The sequence below is a fragment of the Pyrus communis genome, chromosome 9, assembly GCF_963583255.1.
Source record: "Pyrus communis chromosome 9, drPyrComm1.1, whole genome shotgun sequence".
In the NCBI taxonomy this organism is placed as follows: domain Eukaryota; kingdom Viridiplantae; phylum Streptophyta; class Magnoliopsida; order Rosales; family Rosaceae; genus Pyrus; species Pyrus communis.
The window spans coordinates 3,514,021-3,539,802 of record NC_084811.1 but is presented as its reverse complement, the minus strand read 5'-3'; the positions used below and the strand labels follow the sequence as shown (position 1 = coordinate 3,539,802).

Below are 25,782 nucleotides of genomic sequence, written 5' to 3'. Positions count from 1 at the left end.
CTTTCATGCAAGAACTAAACATGTGGAAGTGCACTACCACTTTATCAGAGAAAAAGTTCTACAAGAAGAGATTGAGATGAGACAAGTCAAGACGAATGATCAAGTTGCGGACTTGTTCACAAAAAGTTTAAGTACAGGCAAGCTCGAAAATTTTCGCTGTCTGCTCAGCACAGTGCAAAGAATGAGAGCTGACATTGAGGGGGAGTGTTGAAAATCAATGTCAAAGTTAGGCAAGGAAAGTTAGTCAATGTTAGGTATGGTTGAATAAAAATTATTAGGTGCAATTAATGTGTTTTGTGTGGTAATAAATAATCTTAGTTTAATCATTTGGTTTGCTATAAATACCTAAGTTCTCAAGCATTGTAAATCATTCAAAGAAAAACAAAGCCTAGAGCTAAAGAAGAAAAGCTTTGCTAATTAGTTTGTTTTGTGAGCTTTCTTTAAGTGTGTGCTCTATTTTCTTCTTCTTGGGATCATTAGAGTTATCTTGGATACTCTTCTTATTCAACAAACCAAACCCAGTAGCATAGGCTTATAACTAAGTTGTGGTGAAACCTGAGTCAAGTGGATAAAGGTATTTGAATCTGTTCACAAATCACCATTTACGGAGAGTGAGGTACTACTAAGCACGCCCTATACTACTCGGGTTAGTAGACCACCCCACTCTCTACTTTCGGGTAGCAAACCAACAAGGTAAAGGATGGGAAGGGAATCGAAATTTTGAGTTGAAAAGTTCATCGAAATCAGCAAAGGAAAACGCTTCAATCGATCTTTAATCTCTTGTGCATTACATACATTTGCTTCGATCATGAGCCTTAAGACCTCAGTTACCAAAAATCCTTACATGAACACCTTCCATTTCTAAAATGATGATACCGCATCCGGTCCCTAACGATCACATCCCTTTCGTATACTTTCGAGAAGATCTTTACTGCAGAATGGCAATCCTCACAGATCCTCAAGTTCTTCGTGACGCGAATGGCTGTTCCGGGTTTTGTGTTGAGGACTCCGAAAGCAATGGCAAGCTTTTCACTGTGGTACTGCAATGCACTTTCCTTCTCCTCCTCTGCAATGTCAAACAAGACTTGTGAGCTATTCAGCGAATAGCCCTCCGTCTGCAGCTTCTCTATGATCCTCTCCAGCATCGAATAGACCTCCTTAGTATTCGGGTGTGATCCGTCTCCCACTTTGAATTCATGAACAATGCCACCAATGTCGACCATGCTAATCCCTGGACTTGTCTTCACCCCTCTCTCCTTCATCAAAGTTCTTACCTTTGCAGCATCATCAAACCTGCCTGCCTTCGCGTAAATGTTTGATAACAATGTGTAGCGACCGCTGTTTTGAGGCTCCAATTCGAGCAAAATCTTTCCGACTCTCTCTCCCATTTCGACATTTCCATGTATCCTGCAAGCGCCTAATAACGCCCCCCAAACTGCCGCATTGGGTTCGATTGGCATCAAGTTTATGAGCTGCTCTGCCTCTTCCAATTTCCCTGCCCTTCCAAACATATCAACCACACACCCGTAGTGCTCCACCTCAGGCTGAATGCCATAAAATCTCTTCATAGAACTGAAAATTTCAAGACCTTTCTCGACAGAACCTGAATGAGCACAAGCATTTAAGGCATTCAAAAATGTAATTCCATTTGGTTCCAACTTACGCATCTGCATCTTGGCAAAAAGTTCAACTGCATCCTCTGCTCGGCCATGCATAGCAAGCGCTCCAATCATGGCATTCCATGTCGAAATCTCTTTCTGTTTGACATTTTCAAACACCTCCCACGCCATGTCAATCCGCCCGCATTTTGCGTACATGTCAAGCAAAGCAGTCCCAAGAACCGCATCCAACTGAATATTGTTCTTCTTGATGTAAGCATGAATCCATTTTCCTTGATCAAGCGCTCCCACATTAGCACAAGCAGCTAGCACACTTGACAACACGAATTTTTTTGGACTAATTAGATTCTCCTTTTGCATCTCATTGAAAATTTCCAAGGCCTCCTTGTGAAACCCTCCTTGAATATAGCCATCAATCATAGCACTCCAAGATATCTCGTCCCTTTCGCTCATGCCGTCAAACAACTCCCTCGCCTCTTTAATCCTGCCACACCTAGCAAGACCGCTCACCATTGCATTCCAAGAACCGATATTTTTACTCGCCATATGCTTATAAAACAATGCTTTAGCTACCTCTACATCTCCACATTTCATGTAACCATCAATCATCGCGTTCCAACAAACAACATCGTTCGCTTCCCCACCCTCATCGAACATTATCCTTGCCTCCTCCACGAGCCCAAAAGACGCGTACATTTGAATCCCAGCGCTCCTTATGTGCCCATCTTCACCAAACTGATTTTTAACAACATGCGCGTGAATTTGCAGGCCTTCCTCCACCGCTTGAGCCAACGAACAGGCTTTGAACAACATGGAATACGTGAACTTATTAGGCCTGGCATTCATATCCATCATCTTACAATAATATGACACACAACTGAATGCCTCATTGTGCTCTAGGCACCCTTTGATCACAATATTCCACACAAACACATTCGGTCTCCACACGCAATCGAAGACATTCAACGCAAGCCCGAAGTTGTTGCTTGCGTAGCATTTCACGATAGCCCCGGCCACGTAATGGTCTTGGAAGTGGCCAGACCTCAGGGCAACGCCATGAGCTTGCTTGAGATGTTGCAGCGAAGTTGCGCATTTCGTGTTTACGATGTGTAAGATTGTTTTCTGGGAGAGCTTGGGGGTGGGAGATTTGATATCTTCTGAGGATTCATTTGGTTTGATGTTGTGAGGAAGATTTGTGGTGGTGGATGTGCTCATCTTTTTGCTCTCATAGGCTGTGCTATCCAGTATTTTGGCTAATAGGTGCGGATTGCAGAATGTAAAGTCAGGCTGCAGATAATGTCGTGTCGTTTTGTATCCTTTCTTTTTTGAAGATACGACATGTCGTATTATTACAGGTGACAAAGATTACGGACTTTCCAAATCTCTTCGGAATTTGCTAGGGTTTGTATGCAAGAAATTAAAAAAAATTTGAAACGTGGAAAAAACAAAAAGAGAAATGTGTTTACCTTTGCAGAAGAGAGGTAGTTCTTCCCTGTTCTGTTATGGTGATTGTGGTTAACTAAATTACTACAGTTAGTAGGAAACCGGTCGTCTCTCCGTTTATATAAATAGTGTGACAATTAATTGTACTAAAATTTCGATGTCCTAAATTAAACGTAATCTATTCAAGTCAGAGATTGTTAAGAAGTTTCTTTACACCAAAGGAAGGGTCTGAGGATACATTTTCGACCCCGTTTGAAGCTGCCTCACCACCAAAAATATAAAAACTGCGACATTTCCATCAGGGGATCATATGTACAAAATAAACAAAACAAGACCTACAAGTTGTAATTGGTGATGACATACAGCATCCACCTTTCACCGGAATATAAAGCCTCTTCGACTTCAAGGGCAACCCCCAACGGAAACTCTAGACTTCCTTCATTTGCTTAGTGAACCACATTATCTTCTGGTTAGTTAAGTGGCAGTCCCCATTGAGTGAAGGCTTTTTCTCGCTCTCTGCATTTTGCATGCCCTGGTTTTCCTCATCAGCAGTCACTTGTTGAGCCAGTCGTTTTCCGTTAACCTTCTTACTTGCCTCAATGTATGGCTGCATGGAAAACAAATAAACGAGCGTATAAACATTCAGAGGGTAGACATCGCTTTAAGAAAGACTTATCAACAATCAACTTGTATTTCTAAAATTCATGCCACTTAAAATTCCCAATGCTTGGTAAATTCTTGATTGTCCGCTAATCGGAAATGGTGTGTTTGAATTTCAACGCTCTATGTCATGTGTGGAAGTAGTTTAATGCAAAAATTTGAGATTCATGAACCTATCGTTATAGATACTGACTGCATAGTTTGAAAGCTTCAATAATTAACTAAATTAAGCATGGACCGTGTAGAAGTTGAGTTATTCTACCAGTTTCTCAGTCTCAGAGAAGGATCTCCATGCATTGTCTGCCATGGCTCGGAAATTTTGACCCTTCAGTTTACCTGCATCAGTACTTTTCAGCCTTTCGCATTCTTTCCTGAGGTAGATATGATAACCACTTTGTGCCCCTCGAGGAGCGCCACAACGCTTTTTCATCTCTTTTCTCTTTGAACTTAGCTGGGGGAATTGTTTCTGTTCTGAAGATGTTGAACCTAATCGAATTTGCAAAACAAGGGGCTCTGAGTAAGTTGAATGAATCACGAAATAGCCTATATTTACATTCTTGTTATATCATAAACAAAAGCAATTAACACCATGACCTACACGGTTCCTTCATAAGTTTGGCAACTACTAGATGTACAATTCCAACATCTAATGTTTTAGTTTGCTGAATTTAATCTACCAAGCAAGCAACGGCGACATACCTATCAGTGTTGGTTGAAAGTCCTTTTTGGGCATCTTCTTCTCTGCAAGAGCATTTTCAAGATTCGGTAACATCTGACATGAATTATCACTGCACTGCCCTTCCCTTGCTGAGCTATCCCCAATACTATAAAAACCATGACCTGAAATTGTTTATCCAATAAGAAAAATAAAGGCATACTAAAAACATATTCTAAACATGCATTTCTCTAGAGTTGTTTAATATAAATTTGCAGTCTAGAAGGTTCGGCTAGCTTTCAGAGTAGCTTCTCTACCTAGAGTAGAAGCAGCTTTCGCATGGGATTCCCTGTAGTAGTAAAGTTGCTCATACTGGTAAAGAAAGAGCGCGTAAAGCTTCAACAGAGGTTGAGGTTCCTGCAGATTATCCCCGTCCAATTTTAAGGCGAGTGCAACTTCGCCCCATCTCTCATCAGTGGTAACCTGGAAAGCAGTCATTATAAATCTAATTGATTTCTAGTCCCATAACTTCATTCCTTCCAAAGTTAGAGTGAAATGTTGAAAACCCCTTCATCTAATAAATGATTCCGTAACTGCATGGGAACGCAATGTTAAGCACTTCAACAGTTCATGTTCTCTTCTAAACCACCAAGAGATTCTAATTTCAAACCGGATCAATCCCAACTGTGTAAGTTCACAACTTCAGATAAACAATATACCATGACTCAAAATCAACACAATCAAAGTAACCAAATTATTAGTCCCGAACTCGAACGATACAAGTAACAAAATTATTTACATGGTCATGGACTCTTTCACTAAAGAATAAACTTAGATGCAGAAAATGTGATTACAAACCTGAATAAACCCTCCTCTTGCAGTAACTTCTTTGTAAAACAGATGCAAGTCCAATGTTGATTGTCTGAGATCAAAACTGCACATAGCAAGAAAGATATATACATATAAGCTGCCTATATATCCTACATGCAACTTCTGATTTTTGAATTACAAGGTTCCACTTTGCTTCTTTTTTTTTTACCTTTCCCACAAGTTTATCAAAACCAAACAAAGCCTATATGATATGAACAAAACCCATCACAAGAATCATTGTTTTCTGACACATTTCGAAATCAAAGAGGGAGAAAAACAGAGAAACAATGAAACCCCAGAAGCCAAAAAGCCTCCAAATCAGAGAAAACTCACAGGAGGTTCAGCCCAGATGAGTTATGCAACTTGTTGAGTCTCTGATAGAAGCTTTCACTTTCAGAGTTCTCCAGCAAGCTCTTACCATCAGCCTCAGTAATTGTCACATTGGAATCCATGTTCTGTGTCTCGCTCTCAGTCTTCATGTTTGCACAGAGAGAGAGAGAGAGAGAACTTTCACTTCATTGACTTCACTCTGCTCCCCTTCAACATTTGTCATCCCCAAAACTAAAGCCAGATGTCTACATACAGACATGCAGATTATGCGCATGTGGATGTAAAATGGATTAATTAACTTGTGGGTATGCTGATAAACGAGATTTGTTTTGAGTATTATCATCATATATTAAATGCTTACAAACTTGTTTAAAAAGTGCACTATTCATTTAATAAACAATAAACATGTTATAAATTGATGATATAAGAGAATTTCTCGTCAACACTGAAGCCCGATTGTGATAGGCAAAATTATCGTGCAGACTAGAATGTTTTTTGTCTGAAAATCGAATTTCATTTAGCTTTAATTTGCGATGCTTGTCATGTGGGGGTCAACAGTAATATTTTAGCATGCCACGATGTAAGGATTAGCATGTCATACTATGCATTTTCTAACACTTTGACACGTTAACCTTCGCATCGTAGCACGCCAAAACATTGTTGTTGGCATGCAATGACATGTCACATGTCTTGACAAGCCATGACTTATCTTGACACACTTAACTCTCACATCATGGCACGCCATAACAAACCTCGCGAATTGTCAATAGAATGCATGGCATGTCATGACATGCATTCTACCGACAATTCGCGACGTTTGTCATGTTGGGGCCAACAACGATGTTTTGACGTTTCACGATGCGAGGGTTAGAGTGTCATGCTATGCATTTTTCTAACACTTTGACACACTAACTCTCGCATCGTGGCACGCCAAAACATCGTTGTTAGCCCCAACACTAGCCTCGCTTCTAAATTATTCCGAAATAGTAAACAAAGTGTTGGCAAAATGCATGTTAAAAAAAAGATCTAGGTAAGAGTAGACCCCATATCCTTAAATTATTTTTTGGAAATTACTATAACATAGTAAGCAATTATATATGAAGGTCACTAATTGAGCTAAAAATTTACAAAAGTTAATACCGGTAAGAACGTGTGTAAATATTCAGCTCAAATAATGAACGTGTTTTTACCGGTAGGAACATGGGTAAATTTTTTAGCTCTACTAATGAACATGTTCTTATCGGTAAGAACACGTTCATATATGACCAACGTTCTGTTTTGTACTACTATTTCCCAGAAATTTTTTTTTTTTAATTATTTCGAAATAGTAGGACATTTGAAACAAAAAGTTGCCCTTGCATACATGCTGCTAATTCTGGAGGTGTTTGCGCACTAGGATACAATGACCTAACCGGTAACCAAAGTTTCAAAATTCAAGGGTAAGCTCTCTTTCTCTTGCATTCATCGGTTCATTACGCGGTGCATTTTCTCTGTACCGAAACCAACTTTGTCCTTTGAAACGTTTATCAACTGTCGATCATTCTCCATGCCTCTAAGAAGCAGCTTCTCTTCGGTGAAAGATTGTTTAGAAATACAACGCAAGAAAAGTAGCGTGAAACAAAAGATGATATAGCAAAATACCTTTCTTTACACTAAGGGAAGGGTCTGAGGATACATTTTCGAACCCCGTTAGGCGTTTGCAGCCGGCTCACCACCAAAAATATAAGGGCTAGACTTACCACACATTTCCATCCAGAGGGAACGCATTTACAAAATATACAAAAGATCGACAAGATTGTAACATATCTATGAAATGTTCAAGATCCACCTTTCCCGGAATATAAAGAGTTTCCGATTTCAAAAACAACCCCCCCTGAAATTCTTGAGTCCTTGGGTGAACGACATTACTTACTCCAGTAGATCCCTTCTAGGAGACTTTCTTGAAAATTCACTGCTTGATTTTGAACACAGGATTTTTCCGTATCAGATTGCAATGCCGCGCGGCAGTTCCCGTTGTGTGATTGTGAAGGCTTCTTCCCTCTTTCTGCATTTTGCATGCCATGGTTTTCCTCATCAGCCATCATTTCTTGAGCCGCTCTTTTTTCATTAACCCTCTTACTTGCCTCAATATATGGCTGCAAGGAAAACAAATAAATACATACCGACATTCAGAGGAAGGATGTTAGTTGCAGAAAGAAAGAGGAATAATCAGCCTGTATTTTCTATGTCATGCCGCTTAACATTGTCACTTGATAAATTACTGATCGTCCTTTAAGCACGGTATTAGGAAAAAATTGTTTTTACAACTTCAATACTATCCGTCGTATGAGAGGATTAGTTTAATATAAAAATTTGTGAATCAAATGCATAAGTTCTTGTTAACTATGCTTCCAGACTCGGTTTAAGCAAATAAACTTTCCAATTATATTGGATCCAAACATACCAAGAGCGTAAAAGATACTGATTTCACAGTTTGAAAGCTTTAAGGGAATGGGGTTGATTGATTTAAAATACCATACCACAAAGCAAATGAAAACGAATGCAACAAAATGGCTAAACATTAACGGAGACTAAGTATAAGTTGAGTAATTCTACCTGTTTCTCACTCTCAGAGAGGCACCTCCATGCCTTGACGGCCAAGTCTAAGATCCTTTGACCCTTAAGTTGCTCTGAAGCAGAATTTTTCAACCGCTCACATTCTTTCCTGAGGAAGATAGTATAAGCACTTTGTGTCCCTCGTGGAAAACCACGACGTCTTTTCATCTCTTTCTTTTGTGAGTGCAGCTGGGGGAACCGCTTCTGTTCTGCAGATGTAGAACCTAATCAAATTCCAACATGTAATGTTTTAGCTTTCTGATTCACAATTTTTGTATCACAAAGAAAACAATCAGCCCCAAGACCTCCTCTGTTCCTTCAGAAGTTTTGATAACCACTAAATGTACAACTGAAACATGTAAGGTTTCAGTTTGCTGAATTCAATCAACCAAGTAAGCAACGGCGACATACCTATCAATGTTGGTTGCCAATTCTCTTTCGCCACCTTCTTCTCCACAAGAGTATTTTCAAAATTCGGTAACATCTGGGATGAATTCTCCGTACACTTCCTTTCAATTGCTGAGACATCCCCAATATTATAAAAAGCATGACCTGTGACATATCATCCTAATCAGAAAAATAAAGGTAACAAAAACATATAGAAAACATGCATTTCTCTTGGTCTTGTCTGATATAAAAACAGGCTCGAGAACGATTGGCTAGCTTTCGGAGTACTCTACCTAGAGTAAAAGCAGCTTTCACATGAGGTTCCCTGTAGTAGTAAAGTTTTTCATACTGGTAGAGAATGTGTACATAAAGGTTTAAGAGAGGTTGAGGATCCTGCAGATTGTCCCCATCCAATTTTAAGGCGAGTGCAACTTCGCCCCATCTCTCATCAGCGGTAACCTGGAAAGTAACCGTTATATGTCTAATTAATATCTGGTCCTGAAACTTCATCCCTTCAAATTTTAAGGTGAAAAGTTGAAAACCGCTTCATCTAATAAATGATTTTGTAACTGCAAATGCGCTGTTAAGCACTTCAACAATCACTCCTAAACCACCATGACATTCTAATTTCAAACTAGATAATCCCGATTGTGTAAGTTCAGAACTTCAGAAAATTTATCATTCCATGACTCAATCAACACAACCAAAGTAAACAAATTAATTAAAGAAAACTAATGAAAATGGCGTGAAAACTTTGAGTTTTAACAATAAGGACACAATAAAGGCAAAGTGAATAGTATCAGGATTGACTTTTTAGTGTAAAAATTTGGTTTTTCGTTAAGATGAACAGTACCAGAAGCTTCGTTAAAGTTTCTAATTAATTATTAGTCCATTTGGAACATCGATAAAACTCGAACGATACAACTAACAAAATGATTAACATGGTAATCGTCTAATCGACTTTCTTTTTCGTTTTGACTACATAAACAAGAAAGAATCATCAACGATTGGTAACAAACTACCTGAATAAACCCTCCTCTTGCAGTAACTTCTTTGTAACACAAATGCAAGTCCAGCATTGATTGTCTGAGATCAAAACTGCACAATGCAAGAAAGACACCGATTTTCATATACAAACACACCAATCAGAGATCGCCAACTGGGAACAGGTTAAAATATCTGTACCGGCATTTACCATTCCAATCACATAAGTTTCTCAAATACCAAACATTGCATGCATGCATGTATACATATATTATATACATACATATACATATATGTGTTTGTGTGTGTGCGAACAAAACCCATCATAAAAATCCTTGCTTGAACCCACCTGAGCAAATAATATAAGAAAAACAGAGAAAAAAAAAACCTAAAAGAACAAAAGTATCAAAAATTCAAAAATTAGCAAAACTCACACAAGGTTGATCCCAGATGAATTATGCAGCTTAATAAGTCTCTGATAGAAGCTCTCAATCTCCGAGTTCTCCAGCAAACTCTTCCCATCAGACTCAGAAACTGTCACATTGGAATTCATGTTTTGTTTCTTGCTCTCAGTAGTTTCCATGTTTAGAGAAAGAGGAGAGAGAGTTTTACTTGAATGGCTTCACTCCACTCCACTTCTACATTTGTAATCCCGAAAAGAGAAGCCAGATGTCGACATATAGACATGCAGATTATGCGCATGTTGCTGCAAAATGGATTAACTTGTGTGTTTACACGTATCCTCCCACTACTACTGTGGTTACCAAAGCCTTTTCTATCTCAAACTAACCTTTGTTTCACTTATGCTAAGAATATTCACTTAAAAATGCTACCACTTCATATTTTTTACATTATATTTTATAATATTAATATAAAAATTAACATTATACTGTGAAGTAGTTAAAAAGTTTCACTTTGAAAAAAATTTCTTAACATTTCTCTTCCATTTAATTATGTGTACCTCAATTATGAGCCACAACTCTCAGAGTGAAAAAAAAATATTATCTGTAACAAGAACACTAGTTACATCGTGTACGATTAAATATTTAATAATATTTTTATATGGTTCATACATGTAAATTAATGGCCTCAATTGTTAGGCACGAAAATTTTTTTAGCGTGTTAGAAATATAAGCTTGTAAATTAAATTTTGTAATACTAACTACTTGTAAATTAAGTAGTGTATTAAGAATATGAACTGATAATATTAAATTTTTTTAAATATCTAATTATTTGTACTATGATATTTAATGTGTCGAAAATACTAACGGGCAAACTTAAAAATTCATCATCGGGTGGAGAGTGACCGCAGACGGTGTAATACAGCTACCAAAGCAGCTTTCCATCGTCTTCCATCTAAAACAAACAAAAATTCATGCAATTACCAACAAGTACCTTGTTACAATAGAGGTGGATTGTATGCCCTTCCATTTTCATACTCTACCCTTGTTCTTCTATTTGTGTGGTCACGATTAAGCCACGTCAACATTTTATATTTCTATTACTTTTTGTTGTATTATTTTTATAAAATGTTAATATAAAATGTTGACGTGGTTTAACCGTGATCACACATCATAAGAGATCATGAAAAGAATATGAAAATTAGAAGGCAGACAATTCACCTCCTATTACGGAGCCCAAAAGGCACTAATCACGAGTGAAATGAATAAAAAAGTGAATGTGGACGCAACCAAAAGATACTCATCCAGTTACCAAAAAGTCCCGTACGCTTAAATAATTCCTATGCTCGTACGTTGTGTTTTGATTATCCAAACTAAGAAGATTTAACTACATAACGAGCAGCTAGCTCATGTGTATGTCAGTAAAACCACATCCTTTCAGTTTCAGCACAGTGGCACCGACGCATAAGTAAGGAACTTCGAAAATAAAACCGAAAATTTTCAACTAACACAAAGTGTGAGGATTAGTAACTATTAACCAATCCAATTTTTATTAGGTTAACAAGATGCATAAGAGTAAAATCACCAGAATGCACCAGCAATCTATAACAAATTCATAATGTAAACCCAAAACAAAACACCAACATTCACCGAAAAATTAATCCAGAAAAGTCATGTATATGTCACCCTGTATATATGTGTGTGTCTATATATATATATATATATATATATATATATATTGTTGGAGAACAATTTAGAAACAATAAAATAACAGAAATACAGAACCGAAATACTTATACTTTATTATTCAAAAATACTTATAATACAGAATGCAATTATGTTATAGTAACAAAAAATTAAAATGATACTAACTTGAATGAATTGAAGGTAGAGGCTAGCGCAAACGCTATTTCCTTCGAACAGTATTTCTGTCCCACTCGTGAGCTTGTGGTTCTACAACGTCTGCTATTAAAAAAGAGGCAAGAATCCGATTATAAAAATGAAACAAAATATTTGGCAAGAAATCCTATATGTTCCCGTATTGAAGGGATTGAGATTTCTTCTCAAAGAAAAAAAGGGATTGAAGATTTCATGTCATCAGCCTCATGACCATCTACACAATTGAACGACTGCAACCACTGCCGGGGTTGGAACGAAAACTGGATAGTCTGGATTTTAGTAAGTTCAACGTGATTTCTCTTTCTAATTGAAGATTTGGTGAGCTGAACTATTAACTGGGAAAAACAATTATAGTTGAACCATCTACAAGAGTTAAATATAAGACATTTCACTTACAGGTGAAAAGAAATATTATCAAATTATAGTACTAGTGGCGACTAAAATGAAAACTTAAAACATGGTATATTATTGAAAATCTGATTGGATAATTTTCTTGTATTACACTAATTGATTAGAGTATTGAAAATCACTGAAGCCAATAATACACTATCATGTATGTTGAGAAAAACTTAGTATGATGCAATATTATTAATCGACAAAACAGTGACAATGTACGCTTTAAATCTTAAGTCTTCCCACATGTTAATATTATTGGAATCACAAATTTGAACTTTTGAGTGTAATCGGACTAAGAAATTAGTTAACAAAAATGATCAAGAAAAAACGTTCAAGTGTGAAATCTACATCAATGCCATGCAAGACACTACTAGGGCAACCACTTAGCCAACTACCAAGTAATCAGACCGTGTTCTTGTACAATGTGGCACGTAATTAATTAAGGAAAGGATTAAGCACCTACCATATTAATCCCAATTATTTTTGAAGATTTCGTAGATGAATCGTTGACATTTGTTCACCTCACCGTTGACATTTATTCCTTCACCTCAAATAACCTAAAATCCATTTTTTCCAAACACCAGTAGATTGGGTAGCCTGAATCTAATCTGCCACCCAAATATAATTCTTATAGTGTATTGCAGTCGAACATTTTTTTACCCTATATAAGATGATGAAACTCACCATCTTCATCTGTCAAGAACAGTGTCTTATATTCTCAATATTGTTAGCAAAATGCAGTTTCTAATTATATCTTCAACATTGGCTCTCTTCTTTTTATTGAGTGAAGTGGATGCAAGGTATGTCCCAGGGATCTATAATCTTCAAGACAATGTTATAAGTACCATCATAGTTGATCCGAATGGCCTAGGAAATTTTACCTCGGTGCAACAGGCCACTGATTCCGTAGCACCAAATAACACTGCGTGGACTCCAATTCACATCAACTATGGTATCTACACGTAAGTAAACTATCATCTCAAAGTTCAGTACAGTTTTTGTTTCTAATCTGTAGTATTAATTCATTGCTCTAATCCGCTAGCTACTTTTATGTATGTAGTGAAAAAGTTCAGATCCCAGTAGACAAACCATACATCTATATTGAAGGAGACTCTGATCACCAACCTGTGATCCAATATGCGGACGGTGGAAGTATTCTCACTAGTCCTACATTTAAAGCACTTGCAGATAATTTTGTGGCACGGAATATAATCTTCAAGGTTAAATATCAAGCCTAGCTTAAACTTGTAATATTTTAATTTGTACCACACATAAAGGTCGCTAACCAATAGTTGGGCCGTTATGCCCTACAAACTCGAGGGCTTAGGGTGGAGTTGTGACAAATCTCTCATATACTTATCTTCACCTTTATACAAGCAATCAATTTAATATCTTGGGTAGTTAGCTACAAATCAATACTGTACGGCTCGGCTTATCTTGGATATGTAACTCTTCAACATTACTTACATATTTTGGTTATAATTAGTTCATAATTGTGTAAATAAAATTGTCTTTAACAGAATACATATGACAATATTATTGCTGACCTATATGATGCCAATGGAAAAAGGAAGACCACTACATGGGCAGTTGCCCTAGATGTATCTGGAGATAAAGCAAGTTTTTACCACTGTAGCTTTTCTAGTTTGCAAGACACATTGAGTGATGCCAAAGGTCGTCACTATTTCTATGATTGCACCATTGAAGGACTTATAGACTTCGTTTGGGGCCATGGCCAATCAATTTATGAGGTGATTAAAACCTGAATCCTTTCATTAACTAATTAACGTTCTTTATTTTCCTCATGATCTTTTGGTTAATTAACCTTAAATATCAGTATAATTGTTTTCAGAAATGCTCACTAATTTCACGAACGGACGTAATAGGGGGCACTGCCCATATTACAGCCAATGGTCGAGGTGGAGCAGACGACCCCTCTGGGTTTGTATTCAAAGATTGCAATATTACTGGAAGTGGCCTTGCGAATCTGGGAAGGGCATATGGGACTCATTCAAGAGTATTGTTTTACCGGACAGACATGGACAATATTATCACCCCACAGGGTTGGGGTAATCCATGGAATGCAGGCCATGAGTAAGTTGTAATCCTTTTTCAATCTCCTAGTCGATTTTTTGAATGATAATATTACATATAACTGGACTCCGAGTTAGGCTAGTTGGCCAGTCAATGAGCCGCCTCTAAACCCTAGACCCTATCTACAAAAAAAAAACCTAAGCTATGGAATGTGGGAACTGAATTAGGTTAGTTGGTGTTGCTCATCTATATCTAAGGTCGAATTCTCCAATCCGTGGATTATGGTTGTTTAGAATATTGATTTGTCTAGAGGCTAGGCTAAGCCACTTTGGCTAGAGTGAACGTGCTCCTCTTTATGTACCCGAGTTTGAATCTCTCATCTCGAAATTTAGATTCATATAAAACAAAATATCACTTGTATAAAATTAAATAAATTTTCCCAAAAATAAAATCACAATTTAGTGAATTACTTTTGACATATGGAACTGCAGGGGTACAATTGAGTTTGCAGATGTGGAATGCAAAGGAGATGGAGCAAACACGGAACACCGTATCAACTGGGAGAAGAACCAAACGGCTCAGGAAGTGAGGAGTTTAACAGATATATCTTCTTTCATAAACCAAGATGGATGGCTAGAAAAGCACCCAAATTAAGCACTTTAATAAAATCCTTCGAGCAAATTAAAATTAGGGTGATTTTGTATTAATCCATAAAAAAACTACAATATTAACAATGTATCAACAATATTTATTTTAATTATAACAAGGTCAATCATATCTTATGATACTCAAATTCAAAATAAACGAAATTATCGAATTCATCACTACTGCTAGCAGCCACGACAACTAATACCTCATTTCTCATATTTTCTATATTTTGAAATAGGTCAATACAGATTCAGAACTGTATTGCAACTTTTGTTACGTAGAATCTGTAAATTTAGGTTATGCGTTACATAATCTTATTTATTATTGTCGAATTAAGGAAATTTATTATTTCAAACGGTATATAAAAAAAATACAATATTAGTTGTGAGTAGTCAAACATACACGGCATTGCATAGTCTAAATTGATAGCAAAACCAGCAAATTAACTTGTAACCCCTCCTTAGCATGAACTCATGGTTGAGACTTGAGAGGGTCTCAGCGATCTCACAATCATTCCTCCAAAGTGGAGAGAGATAGAAGGATAAAAGAGTCATGTTGTATAATGATCTACAGTCCACATGGCATTCATCGTTAACATATGTCTAATTAATAAAAATAAGTCGTTGATTAGGGAAAAAGGTCATTAATATATACATGGCTAATCGGTAAAAAGGTTATTGATTTTTAGCTAAATAACATTTAAAATTAAAGGCCCTTGAATTGTTAATGAATTAATTCTTCTTATGTCTCATTACTTTATTCTTCTGTACCAAGTACTGTATTCCATGTGGTTTATGGAATTTTATCCAATTTTTTTTAGCATGAACAGAAGGAGTGGACGACCTACCATCTTGCAAATCAGAATTTACTTTTTACATCAATTTCCACTAATGAAAAGATAAGATAGATGAATAATTCATGTAAATTAATATCTCGCAAATCAGAATTTACTTTTTACATCAATTTCCACTAATGAGTAGGATTTATCAAATTTTTATAATTAATAACATTTTTTTTTCAAAATATAATTAATAACATTAGAAATCCTAACCTTTTTCCTTTCGAATCTTGAAGGATTATTTCATATACCAAACTCACTTGGATTTTTTATTCAACTTGCAAGTGATGCAAGTGGAATGGGATTAATTTTTGATAGACTTCTCGAATGAGTCATTTACAATTGAAAATGTCAAATTTTATATCCCAAGAAAATGGGATTTCCTTGTTACTTTTTAGCATTATCGAAAACAGAAAAAAAAAAAAATTCTACTTCCCAACCCTGTGAAAACAAGGGAAATTATTCCACATTTCATGTGCAAAATGAAACCCTAATTGCACCAATATCTTTTAAAAAAAAAATCAAAACATGCTAGGCCAATAATAAGAAGCAGGTTGTGGACAATATTAACGTCATTAATAGTAGGTCGTTGTCCTATTTTTTAAATCTCAATCGTGAGAACTTAAAAACACATAATATCTAGTCATTGTTATAAAAGTCATGATGTGATAAGTAGTGAGTTGATGACTCATCTCTATATTAACCTTAAAACATATAAAACTAGACTTCTTGAGGGGAGAAAGATTTTTCTATGTACACAAAACACAAGCCAGATTTTATGATTTTATAGTGTTGTTTAAGCTTTGGAAAATCAAACTTTCAACCCAACCCCAACCCCAACCCCAAACCCCTCACCCCACCCAATAATAAAAAATTAAAAAAAAATATCCTCTAAGATTTGAATGAATTCATCTAAAATACACATACAGTCTGTGATACTCTATTAAACTTCATATATTTATAAACTCTTTAAAATTCTTTAAAATCTCAATAGAATACATCCCTCTAAATTGAGACATAATAAATTTTTTTAGTATCTCTTTATTTATATTATGACATGTAATGTACTAACTCGTGTTTTAGGTACACTTAGGAATCTCGAAGGCAAATCCTCCTTCTATTTATTTTTTGTCAAAAAAAAAAAAAACCCTTCTTTTATTAGTTGCTTCATATTCCAAATGCTTACGTGTAAAATTGGATATCCATAATGACAAGGTGTCCATTTATTTGTCCACGTAGCCACTCATGGCCCGCAATCCTCAACCCTACACACCTTCAAAGTTCAAACTCTTTTCACCACATAGAAATGCCACTTTGAACTGTCCGCCAAGCGGGACTCAGGAAACACCAGACATGGATAAGGCCATGTAACCAAGCTAAAACCCACAGAAAATATGCCCCAGAAAATAATTGAAATGGTCAATTTTATATCACCAAATCCCTCTCTTTCAATTTACTCACAAAAATTCCACCCCTAAAAACCCAATTTTTATTCATAGTTCATGGAGTCTGAGAGGAACCAATCTGGGATTGTCAACAATTCTGCAAGGCAAACTCAAAACATCAGAAAAATCTTGATTTATCTGCACCAAGTTCCTCTCTTTTGAATTACAACCCAACAACACAGAAACAATTAACCCCAAAAACCCAAACTTTAAGATTTTTGAGGTTGCCCTCTGTGATTCTCTGAGCAAACTGAGAAACTGAGCAAAAGGGTAGCTTAGTTGTGGAGTCTGCATGAGTGGGCAAGAACCCAACTGGGATTTGAAGCTTTGGAGCCAGCAGAATCAATGGCTTTGGGTTGCGGTTGCGGGGTTACTCTCTCACAGTATTCTCTCTCCAATTCATCTACTAGCTTATTTTCTGCTTGCCGTGCTTCTGTTTTATCGAGGCAACCACGGCCTTCCTCTCGAATTCGCTATCCAATCGATTCTCGCAGGTGGTTGGGTTTGAGGCACCTATCTGTGGGCTCTCAGAGGTAATCTTTGTGCTTTGTGTTTGTATGTCTTTTGGTTTTGCTGAGAAAGTGAAAGAAAATGGAAGAATGTTATGGAATTTTGAAAGTTGTTACTTCAATTGGTAGTAAAAGTTGTAATCAAGTTAATGACAAGCTTGTTTGATTGATAAATAGTGAAGGAAAATGGGATGAAAGGGGAAAATAAGAGAAACTAGAAGGGCAGAAAGTTTGAATTTTGAATTGTTATACCTTAGTGGGACTTGTATTTAATGGTATCTATCAAGGTTCTTTTTATGTTTGCATAAAATAAATTGTTGGATACCTTTTAAGAGTTGAGTTCAAAAATTCTAAAGCAATAGCAATACTGTAGTTGAAAAACACTTTGAATCTTGAATTGTAAGTAACTAGTTAGAGGAAAGTAAGTGAAAAAAAAATCTAACCATGGATCATGACTTGACAGAACTACGGAAATGTGTTTATTAACCCCGTTACTTTTCCTGCTTCTTGGATAGCAGATTCAACAGTTTTAGTTCAAGGTGCTCAATAACCAACACCGATGCACACTTCAGCCACGTGGCAACTGACAATGAGGTCCAGGAGGAATCATCCATTGCAGAGCCTGGTTGCTCTAGTTGCTCGGTCCCAATTGTTGATATGCTGGACACCGAATCTTTGAGTTTACTAACTGAAGATACTTATGTAGATTGTCTTTTGACGACACTGCCAGTAAGTTACATGATGGTCTATGAACCTTTTCTTTTTCGTTTTCATTACCATTACAGTTAGGTCTTGTCAGATTTATTATGCCATTTTTTCCCTTTGTTTAGGTTTTATCAAAAGAGGAGCAACATACACTTGCAGCTACTCCGGCCCATCCAATGGGATTATATGGTAAGTGCCTTCCTTCAATGGTCCAAGTAAAGCATGGTGATGTGGCCTTCCTAAGCTGTCTTTGATGTGTCATTTGAATTATAAAATAGTTGATGTGAATGATTTGGAATCCTTCTGGTGATTTCTGACCCGACGGGCATAATTTTTCAGCTTTTTATGCTAGTTGTCTAGCTGGAAATTTAGTGGAGCAATTTTGGAATTTCGCTTGGCCCTCTGCTATCGCATTGATATATCCAAGCCTTCTACCTGTGGCGTTCATAGGTTTCTTTAGTAAGGTTGCCATTGAGATAAATTAAGTAATAGGAAAAAGCAGTAGGAAACTACACTTCCTAACTAGATCAAATTCATTTTAAACAGCTTGCGATAATTGCTGGAGGCCCCTTAGTTGGCACACTTATGGATCATTTCCCCAGAGTACCCGCGTGTAACTGTCTTAATATTATCCAGGTGAGTAGTTTAATTTGCATTGCACCCACAGATGTGTGCAGGACGAATATCCTAAACTTTTGTGTTCTAACTGTTTTCTTTCTCGCAGGCAGCTGCTCAGATGTTATCTGCAGCGATGATAATCCATGCGCATTGTGTTCCTCCTTCTGCGTCATCCCTTCTTCACCGCCCTTGGTTCATTGTACTTGTACTAGCTGGGGCTGTAGAGAGGCTATCTGGTGCCGCATTGGGGGTCGCTATGGAGCGTGATTGGGTGGTGCTGGTACTGCTATTTTGACATTTCGTTACAATACGTACACATGCACGCACATAGTTTTATCTTTCCAAGTTATCATTGGCCTAAACTAGAATTCCCATGTAAACAGTTGGCAGGAGTGAACAGGCCTATTGCGCTTGCCCAAGCAAATGCTGTTCTTTATCGAATTGATCTTCTCTGTGAGGTATTTTGTAATCTTATGATAATTTTTTCTTTAATGATAACTCATGGATTTTTCATATGATGTCAATGGTGAAATATGTGCCCATTTATTTGAAATTTAGTATGCAAATATTCCTTAGATTTAAACAAATTTTCGGCATGTGATTATGGTTATTGTACATAATATTCAGATTAAATCTGGTAGATGATAATTTAGGTCAAAACTTAAAAGAAAAAGGATGACAATGTTTAGGGAAGCTTGAGGAGATTTATAACTTTGTATTAATTACAGATTGCTGGAGCATCCCTATTTGGCATTCTTCTATCAAAGTATGACCCAGTAACATGTTTGAAATTTTCGGGAGGTTTGATGGTGTGGTCGTTGCCTTTTGCCGTAATTTCTCTTCTCCTTACTCTGTTTCGATGTTTTGCTTGAAAAATGCTTTTTTATTATTGACTAGGAATTTCCATTCCTCAGATTGTTCTCACATGTTTGACCAACAAGCTTTCAAGTGGGGTTCTTGACCGCCCAAAATGTTCGCAAACTTGTTGTAGAACATCCACTGAAGTATCTCTGTTTGATACCAACGATATAGGTAAATTTGGTACTTCTATCTTTATACAAATAAGTCTGACCACCGGTTTTGTAACTGAAAGATACTGAAAGATACTTCTGATACTGTCCTAAGTTCCTAACTGGTTCTGTTTAATCAGTGGATAAAGGTGTGGCAGCCATTAAACTTGGATGGAAGGAGTACATGCAGCAACCAGTTCTTCCGGCTAGCCTAGCCTATGTGCTGCTCTATTTTAATGTTGTACTCACTCCAGGCAGTTTGATGACAGCATTTTTAACGCAAAGTGGTACTTGTTGTGCCTTTTCAGCTTATATTTTTTGGTTGGAAGTTTGTTGCCTTTTACATGCATCTTATGAAAGACCTTTGTTTTCAATAAATTCAAGGTACAGGTTCTGAAAGCTCTGAATGGCTCGGTTAAAACAGGCTCTAATCAACATGCATTTAGGAGTAAACATTATTCAGGGGGAGGAAATACATGGATGGGAAAATAAGGAAGTTCGGCTTCCCAATTAATGCATGTGCTAATAACAATAAATTTCATTTGTGATGAGAAAAGGTTTTCAAGCACAACATCTAGTAGTCACTGACCCTGCTGATTCATGCATATTGTTTATTACATCTACAGTGTAGGCAAAACAAGGAGATCAAATCATGCTTTAGTGTGAATACGACTTCATCATCGATTTACTATATAGACATATTTATATGCCTCTTATGCTGTGGCTATATAAATCTTTTCGATGGCTTCTTTGTAAGCCCAATTCTAACTCCAAGATATTGTGACATTGTTTAACAGGTCTAAATCCATCTATTATTGGGGGTTTTAGTGGACTATGTGCTTTTATGGGTGTTGCAGCGACATTTGTGTCTGCAAGCCTCGTCAGGCGACTTGGTATCTTAAAGGTTGGCTAATTTACATAATTATCATGTTACATTCTGTTGTCACATTATAGTCTGTCTATATCTAATGGAGCTTCTTTTCCAGGCAGGAGCAGCTGGATTAATATTTCAAGCTTCACTTCTCACCGTTGCTGTTGCTGTTTATTGTAGTGGATCTTCCTCCCAGCAGAGCCCCCTTCTATTCTTCTTGTGTTTGATTGTAAGAATTATTTATCATTCTTGTTTTTTCTAAACAAGATTTGGGATTTGGATGATAGTTACGTATGAGTTGCTAAGAAAATCAAGTAGTGATTCGATTAGAAATGGGACTTATGATGTTAGGTTGGATTTAGAGCATGACGATGGATTCTTTTCAGAATTGGTGATTCTTAGATTGCTCTGCTAAATCTGTAAATTTGAGTAATGTTGAGGTTTCTTGTTCTGAGGAGATTTCAGTAGTGACTGCTGCCTGCATCGACTAGTCATCAAAGTAAACATTTCATTTGTATTAGCAGATGCTCCACTTGCAATTATATGTACTAGAAAGAATATTGGAGAACAAGTGCGTTTTGTCACGCATTTTGGACATTTTATTGTATCTTTATTTTTGTGTACCTTTTTATATGCAGGTATTATCAAGGCTGGGGCACATGTCATACGATGTTGTGGCAGCACAGATTCTTCAAACTGGGATTCCATCATCCAAAGCAAATATTATCGGCACAACAGAAGTAGCTGTTGCTAGTCTGGCAGAGTTTACAATGTTGGGAATTGCAATAATTGCCAACGACGTGTCACATTTTGGCTTTCTAGCAGTGCTATCACTCCTATCAGTGGTTGGGGCGGCGTGGATGTTCTGCCGGTGGTTGTTGAATCCAACTGATGAACAGAGAAGTCTTTTCTCTTTCGATGCTCGGTGTCAATAATTTGATGTAAGTTCTTTTTGCTCATTTGAGTCCATTAATTCTTATACATTTTACATGTCTGCCAAGTCCGAATGTACTATCTTAATTGCATTATCTGCAGCTTTACTTTCTGTGGCCCTGGTGCAAAGGCTGTTCTACGTTAATCAGAACCAAGATATAGCACTACCTTTTACAATGCCCACGTTTTTCTATCGATAGTACAGTGAGGTATATTTTGTCGCTGATGGTCACAGTTCATGCGTTTTATTGGCTGTAGTGTTGAATCTGTAACACGCCTTTGTATAATATCTTTGTTCATACGTTTTATTGGTCGTAGCTCATACGCTTAATATATATATATATATATGGATGAGCATCATGAGCTCCAACAGGCTCAACTTTGTACATACATTTTGAAACATTTGTAAAGCATTGAATTTATTCAAAATCTTTGTTCCTTGGCAATCATGCTTTTTATTCGAAGTGCGAACTGAATTCCGTCACAGGGTTGCTGAAATATTGCGGTGAATCGTATTCCATTTTTCCTCCTGAGGCTCCCTCATTCGTGGTAACTTTGCATCTTGTTCCCCTGGTGCATCATTGCTTTGTCATTAAAGCCATGAAGGCAGTAAAAAAGCAGCGAAAAAAAAGCACCGAGAGTTGAGAAATTAGCTATCTTTTTGGTATGAGCACAGAAAGTTGAAAAGCAGTGGATTTTGCACCAATAATTTCAAACGGGCTGCTGCAATTGGTTTGTACTAGATCTTGATCAACACAAAAACTAGCTCCTAGATTCCTTGCACGTTCCTTTTGGCCTTGTTTGCACAAACTGTTGTACTTGATGGAGGGTTGGATTTGACTTATCATATGTTGAGAGAGGATCGAGACAGAGGAGGGAACATATTTTGGTTACATTTAAGATTTTGCCCACTAACCGAGTGTTTATAAACTACATCCCTCCAAAAACACAAATGAATTGGACTTTTGTCGATGTAAATTATTCTCACAAGTGCTCTTTTAGAATTGTTTATATAGGAAGTACTTATGCTCATCATCAATTCTGGTAGCAGAAACACGTCAAGTTTTTATCAAAAGTCCAAGTACGTCTTGACAAATCACATGACAAATGCTTCTCCAAAAACAAATTTCTGTAATCTATCGAAGCAATCCTAGGCTCTCCTAAATCCACCCCAAACTCTTTAAATTCTGGTGGTCCAGCTTCAAAAAATTGAGTGCACAATCAGCGCGATTGGCTGCATGAATTCAAGGTGGTAGATAGTTTATTATAAGTGATTTCACACATAATATTTTTTTTTGGCCATTGCATTGAATAAGAATCAATGATCACAATTAAACAGGAGTATGTAAGAAGTTAAAAAGGGTATGTATTTATCATTTTCCTATTATAATATTAGTGACTGCTAGTATTGTTTAATGGAGAGATTTTTCTAAGTACTCAAAACACAAGTCAGTACATCACGTGTCATATATAAATGATGAGAAGATATATATTTTTTGTATTCATCTAGTTATATTATGACCTGTGGTGTACAAACTCATGTTTTTTGTACATTGAAAATTTTATGTGTTTAATAATATGCCAAAAACTTTGATTACAACAAGAATGCAAGGCAGTGAGAGACCGAGTCCTGACAGTGGACATAGAAATTTGCCAGATTGCGTTATGGCATTTCATCTCCCTCGTATTATACAAAACCCTACATTATTTATTTATTTTTCTGTTTTGGGGGTAAGAGTTAAGGAAAACTAGGTTAATTGTTGTTAGTTTGCTACATTAACATAAACATCTGCGGGCATTGGGTTTCCAATTTACTAACAGTAACAGCACGTACCCGTCACGCTTGTTCGACCCCTTCTTCCAAGAACAAATAATAAAACTATTCCTGTCAAACTTCTATGTTTGTATCTGTGCCATGCATGGATATTATAACACCTTAATTGAATATCTTAATCAAAAGACTATTGATTTCACTTCAGCACCTCTAATCTAGTGCAAAATATGGATGGATCTGGCTTCTCTGCCCTTCCACTTCTCATACACTTTCATCCTTTTTTATTTGTGCGGTCACGGTTAAGTCACGTTAACATTTTATATTAATATTATTTTTTGTCTTATTATCTCTATAAAAAAAAAATCAATATAAAATGTTGACGTGGCTTAACCATGACCGCACAAAATAGGAAGGGATAGAAATGTATGGAAAGTGGGAGGGCAGAGAAGCCGAGTCCAATATGGATTATATCCGGTTGTGTATCGGATTTTCTCTCTCTTAAATTATATGACCTAGTTTTATGACGTATCGATTACAAAAAATAAATATACGATCAGTTAAATAATATGTTCTCAATTTGATTTTGCAATCATAAACTAACTTTGTAAGTATCACAATCGTCAAATATATCAGAGTAAAAAGATTAATAGTATGTCATAAAACAGTATATATGGTTTAGATCAACAAAATATTTATGATGCCTTAGAATATAATATACTCTGAAAGTTTTAATCATCAGATTTTGATTTTTATGCTTCTAATAAAAAATCTAATAATTATAACACTCAAAAGATCAAATACTCCGAAACTCTGCTAAAAATCACGTACCAATGTCATACCGTCATGGTAGTCCTCGACTCCTGGTCAAAAATATGAAGACTATCTTTGTGTATAATCAATCTATCAGCTTTGGGAAATAAAAAAAAATAAGTCACTTGAAAGTGAAAGCTTTTGAGTTTTGACTAATAATCATTTGTTTTTTTTTAATTAAGAGAAACTAAATGCTGCTTTACTCTGAAAAGATAGTTGTCATTCATGACTTCATTTCAATATCACTTCGCTTTAGTAATTTACCAAAAAACTTCACCTACTTCTTATTACATTTTTTTTAATATAAAAAAGAATAAATAAATAAATGAAATGCTAGAACTTTTATTCTTCTGACTCTCATCATCGTTAATGTTGCAAGATAATTCAAAATTTATATTTTAGTCATTTTTTAATAACAATTTTGTTAAAAATTAAGGTCATTTTCAGTTATAGCCTCTGGCTACCCTTCAAAATCAATATACAAATATTGTAGGATTAAATTTTACAAAAATTAATGAAAATGGTTTGAAAATTTTAAGTTTTAATGATAAAGACAAAATAAAAGGTAAAGTAAATGGTACCAGGATTAACTTTTTAGTGTAAAAATATGATTTCTCGTTAAAGTGAACAATACCATAAATTTTTCGTTAAAATTCCTTAAATTTTTTCATCTCAAACCATGTAAGGTGAATTTGTTCTATCTTACCTTGAAATACACATGTTGGGGCTAATTTTTAATAGAAAACTTCATTTTAATCCTTAAAAAAAATGATTTTTAGACTATAACCTTGTGCAAGATTAAAATTAGTCCCTAGTACATTTAATCATCTCATTTATTAGTTATATTTTGATGTTTTATTTATCTTTTTATTTTTATTTTAATGTATTAATTACATTTAAATTTAATTTTTATTTCATTCATCTTAATATATTTTAATGTCTACTTTAGGCAACTAATTTTTTTATAATATATATTCTGATAACAATTTTGTGTGTTCTTCATTTAGGTACATTTATACATTTGAATATTCCGGTATATCCATCGATACAAACATATAGGTACATTAATTCAATCTAAATTATCTAATGCATTTCGGTACGTACATTTTGGTACACACATTTGAGCATTGACTTTTAGGTACATTAATTCAATATACTATATTTCGGTACATACATTTAGGTTCATTATAATATATTTCGGTACAATCATGTAGGTACAAATATTTCGGTACAAAAAAAGTCAATTTTATATATTTCAGCTTAGTCATTTCTGTACATTTATGTATTTATATATTTTTGTATCACAAATTTCTTTTAATATTTTCTCATTTATGTTCATTTATAATTA

General features: G+C 35.9%; 5 protein-coding genes across 5 annotated transcripts; 2 read left to right on the top strand and 3 right to left on the bottom strand.

The window, feature by feature from the left end:
- Positions 1-680: 680 nt before the first annotated feature.
- On the bottom strand, positions 681-2,852 carry LOC137744048 (pentatricopeptide repeat-containing protein At5g66520-like). The gene has a single exon (XM_068483909.1). It carries the CDS (start codon positions 2,832-2,834, stop codon positions 828-830), a length of 2,007 nt encoding a protein of 668 aa, XP_068340010.1. The 5' UTR covers positions 2,835-2,852; the 3' UTR covers positions 681-827.
- Positions 2,853-3,489: 637 nt separating this feature from the next.
- Positions 3,490-5,726, bottom strand: LOC137744849 (putative high mobility group B protein 11). Its single transcript, XM_068484657.1, has 6 exons — positions 5,581-5,726; positions 5,236-5,311; positions 4,695-4,860; positions 4,422-4,562; positions 3,985-4,208; positions 3,490-3,669 (listed from the first exon to the last, which is right to left on the bottom strand). Exons 1-6 carry the CDS (start codon positions 5,724-5,726, stop codon positions 3,490-3,492), a joined length of 933 nt encoding a protein of 310 aa, XP_068340758.1.
- Positions 5,727-7,481: 1,755 nt separating this feature from the next.
- Positions 7,482-10,126, bottom strand: LOC137745502 (putative high mobility group B protein 11). The gene is made up of 6 exons (XM_068485461.1): positions 9,978-10,126; positions 9,582-9,657; positions 8,853-9,018; positions 8,584-8,724; positions 8,173-8,396; positions 7,482-7,712 (listed from the first exon to the last, which is right to left on the bottom strand). Exons 1-6 carry the CDS (start codon positions 10,124-10,126, stop codon positions 7,482-7,484), a joined length of 987 nt encoding a protein of 328 aa, XP_068341562.1.
- A 2,848-nt stretch (positions 10,127-12,974) lies between these two features.
- On the top strand, positions 12,975-14,927 carry LOC137745501 (probable pectinesterase 55). Its single transcript, XM_068485460.1, has 5 exons — positions 12,975-13,201; positions 13,300-13,459; positions 13,760-13,990; positions 14,092-14,333; positions 14,765-14,927. The coding sequence occupies exons 1-5, from the start codon at positions 12,975-12,977 to the stop codon at positions 14,925-14,927; spliced, it is 1,023 nt and encodes a 340-aa protein (XP_068341561.1).
- A 2,150-nt stretch (positions 14,928-17,077) lies between these two features.
- LOC137745257 (solute carrier family 40 member 3, chloroplastic-like) lies at positions 17,078-22,310 on the top strand. Its single transcript, XM_068485175.1, has 14 exons — positions 17,078-17,737; positions 18,232-18,442; positions 18,544-18,607; positions 18,758-18,882; positions 18,965-19,054; positions 19,143-19,316; positions 19,420-19,494; positions 19,765-19,866; positions 19,951-20,068; positions 20,187-20,333; positions 20,844-20,950; positions 21,033-21,146; positions 21,556-21,858; positions 21,953-22,310. The coding sequence occupies exons 1-13, from the start codon at positions 17,550-17,552 to the stop codon at positions 21,850-21,852; spliced, it is 1,812 nt and encodes a 603-aa protein (XP_068341276.1). The 5' UTR covers positions 17,078-17,549; the 3' UTR covers positions 21,853-21,858; positions 21,953-22,310.
- The last annotated feature ends 3,472 nt before the right edge of the window (positions 22,311-25,782 follow it).

Excerpts from the sequence above, each read along its gene's own strand:
- LOC137745257 (XM_068485175.1), top strand. The coding sequence starts at position 17,550 with ATGGCTTTGGGTTGCGGTTGCGGGGTTACTCTCTCACAGTATTCTCTC. Across the intron at positions 20,069-20,186 it reads GTTTGATACCAACGATATAG|TGGATAAAGGTGTGGCAGCC; the intron begins GTAAATTTGGTA and ends CTGTTTAATCAG. Across the intron at positions 20,951-21,032 it reads GGCGACTTGGTATCTTAAAG|GCAGGAGCAGCTGGATTAAT; the intron begins GTTGGCTAATTT and ends CTTCTTTTCCAG.
- LOC137744048 (XM_068483909.1), bottom strand. The coding sequence starts at position 2,834 with ATGAGCACATCCACCACCACAAATCTTCCTCACAACATCAAACCAAAT.
- LOC137744849 (XM_068484657.1), bottom strand. The coding sequence starts at position 5,726 with ATGAAGACTGAGAGCGAGACACAGAACATGGATTCCAATGTGACAATT. Across the intron at positions 4,861-5,235 it reads CAAGAGGAGGGTTTATTCAG|GTTACCACTGATGAGAGATG; the intron begins GTTTGTAATCAC and ends ACTGCTTTCCAG. Across the intron at positions 4,563-4,694 it reads GAAAGCTGCTTCTACTCTAG|GTCATGGTTTTTATAGTATT; the intron begins GTAGAGAAGCTA and ends AAACAATTTCAG.
- LOC137745502 (XM_068485461.1), bottom strand. The coding sequence starts at position 10,126 with ATGGAAACTACTGAGAGCAAGAAACAAAACATGAATTCCAATGTGACA. Across the intron at positions 9,658-9,977 it reads TCATCTGGGATCAACCTTGT|TTTTGATCTCAGACAATCAA; the intron begins GTGAGTTTTGCT and ends TGCATTGTGCAG. Across the intron at positions 8,725-8,852 it reads GAAAGCTGCTTTTACTCTAG|GTCATGCTTTTTATAATATT; the intron begins GTAGAGTACTCC and ends GATATGTCACAG.
- LOC137745501 (XM_068485460.1), top strand. The coding sequence starts at position 12,975 with ATGCAGTTTCTAATTATATCTTCAACATTGGCTCTCTTCTTTTTATTG. Across the intron at positions 13,202-13,299 it reads ATCAACTATGGTATCTACAC|TGAAAAAGTTCAGATCCCAG; the intron begins GTAAGTAAACTA and ends TTATGTATGTAG. Across the intron at positions 14,334-14,764 it reads CCATGGAATGCAGGCCATGA|GGGTACAATTGAGTTTGCAG; the intron begins GTAAGTTGTAAT and ends ATGGAACTGCAG.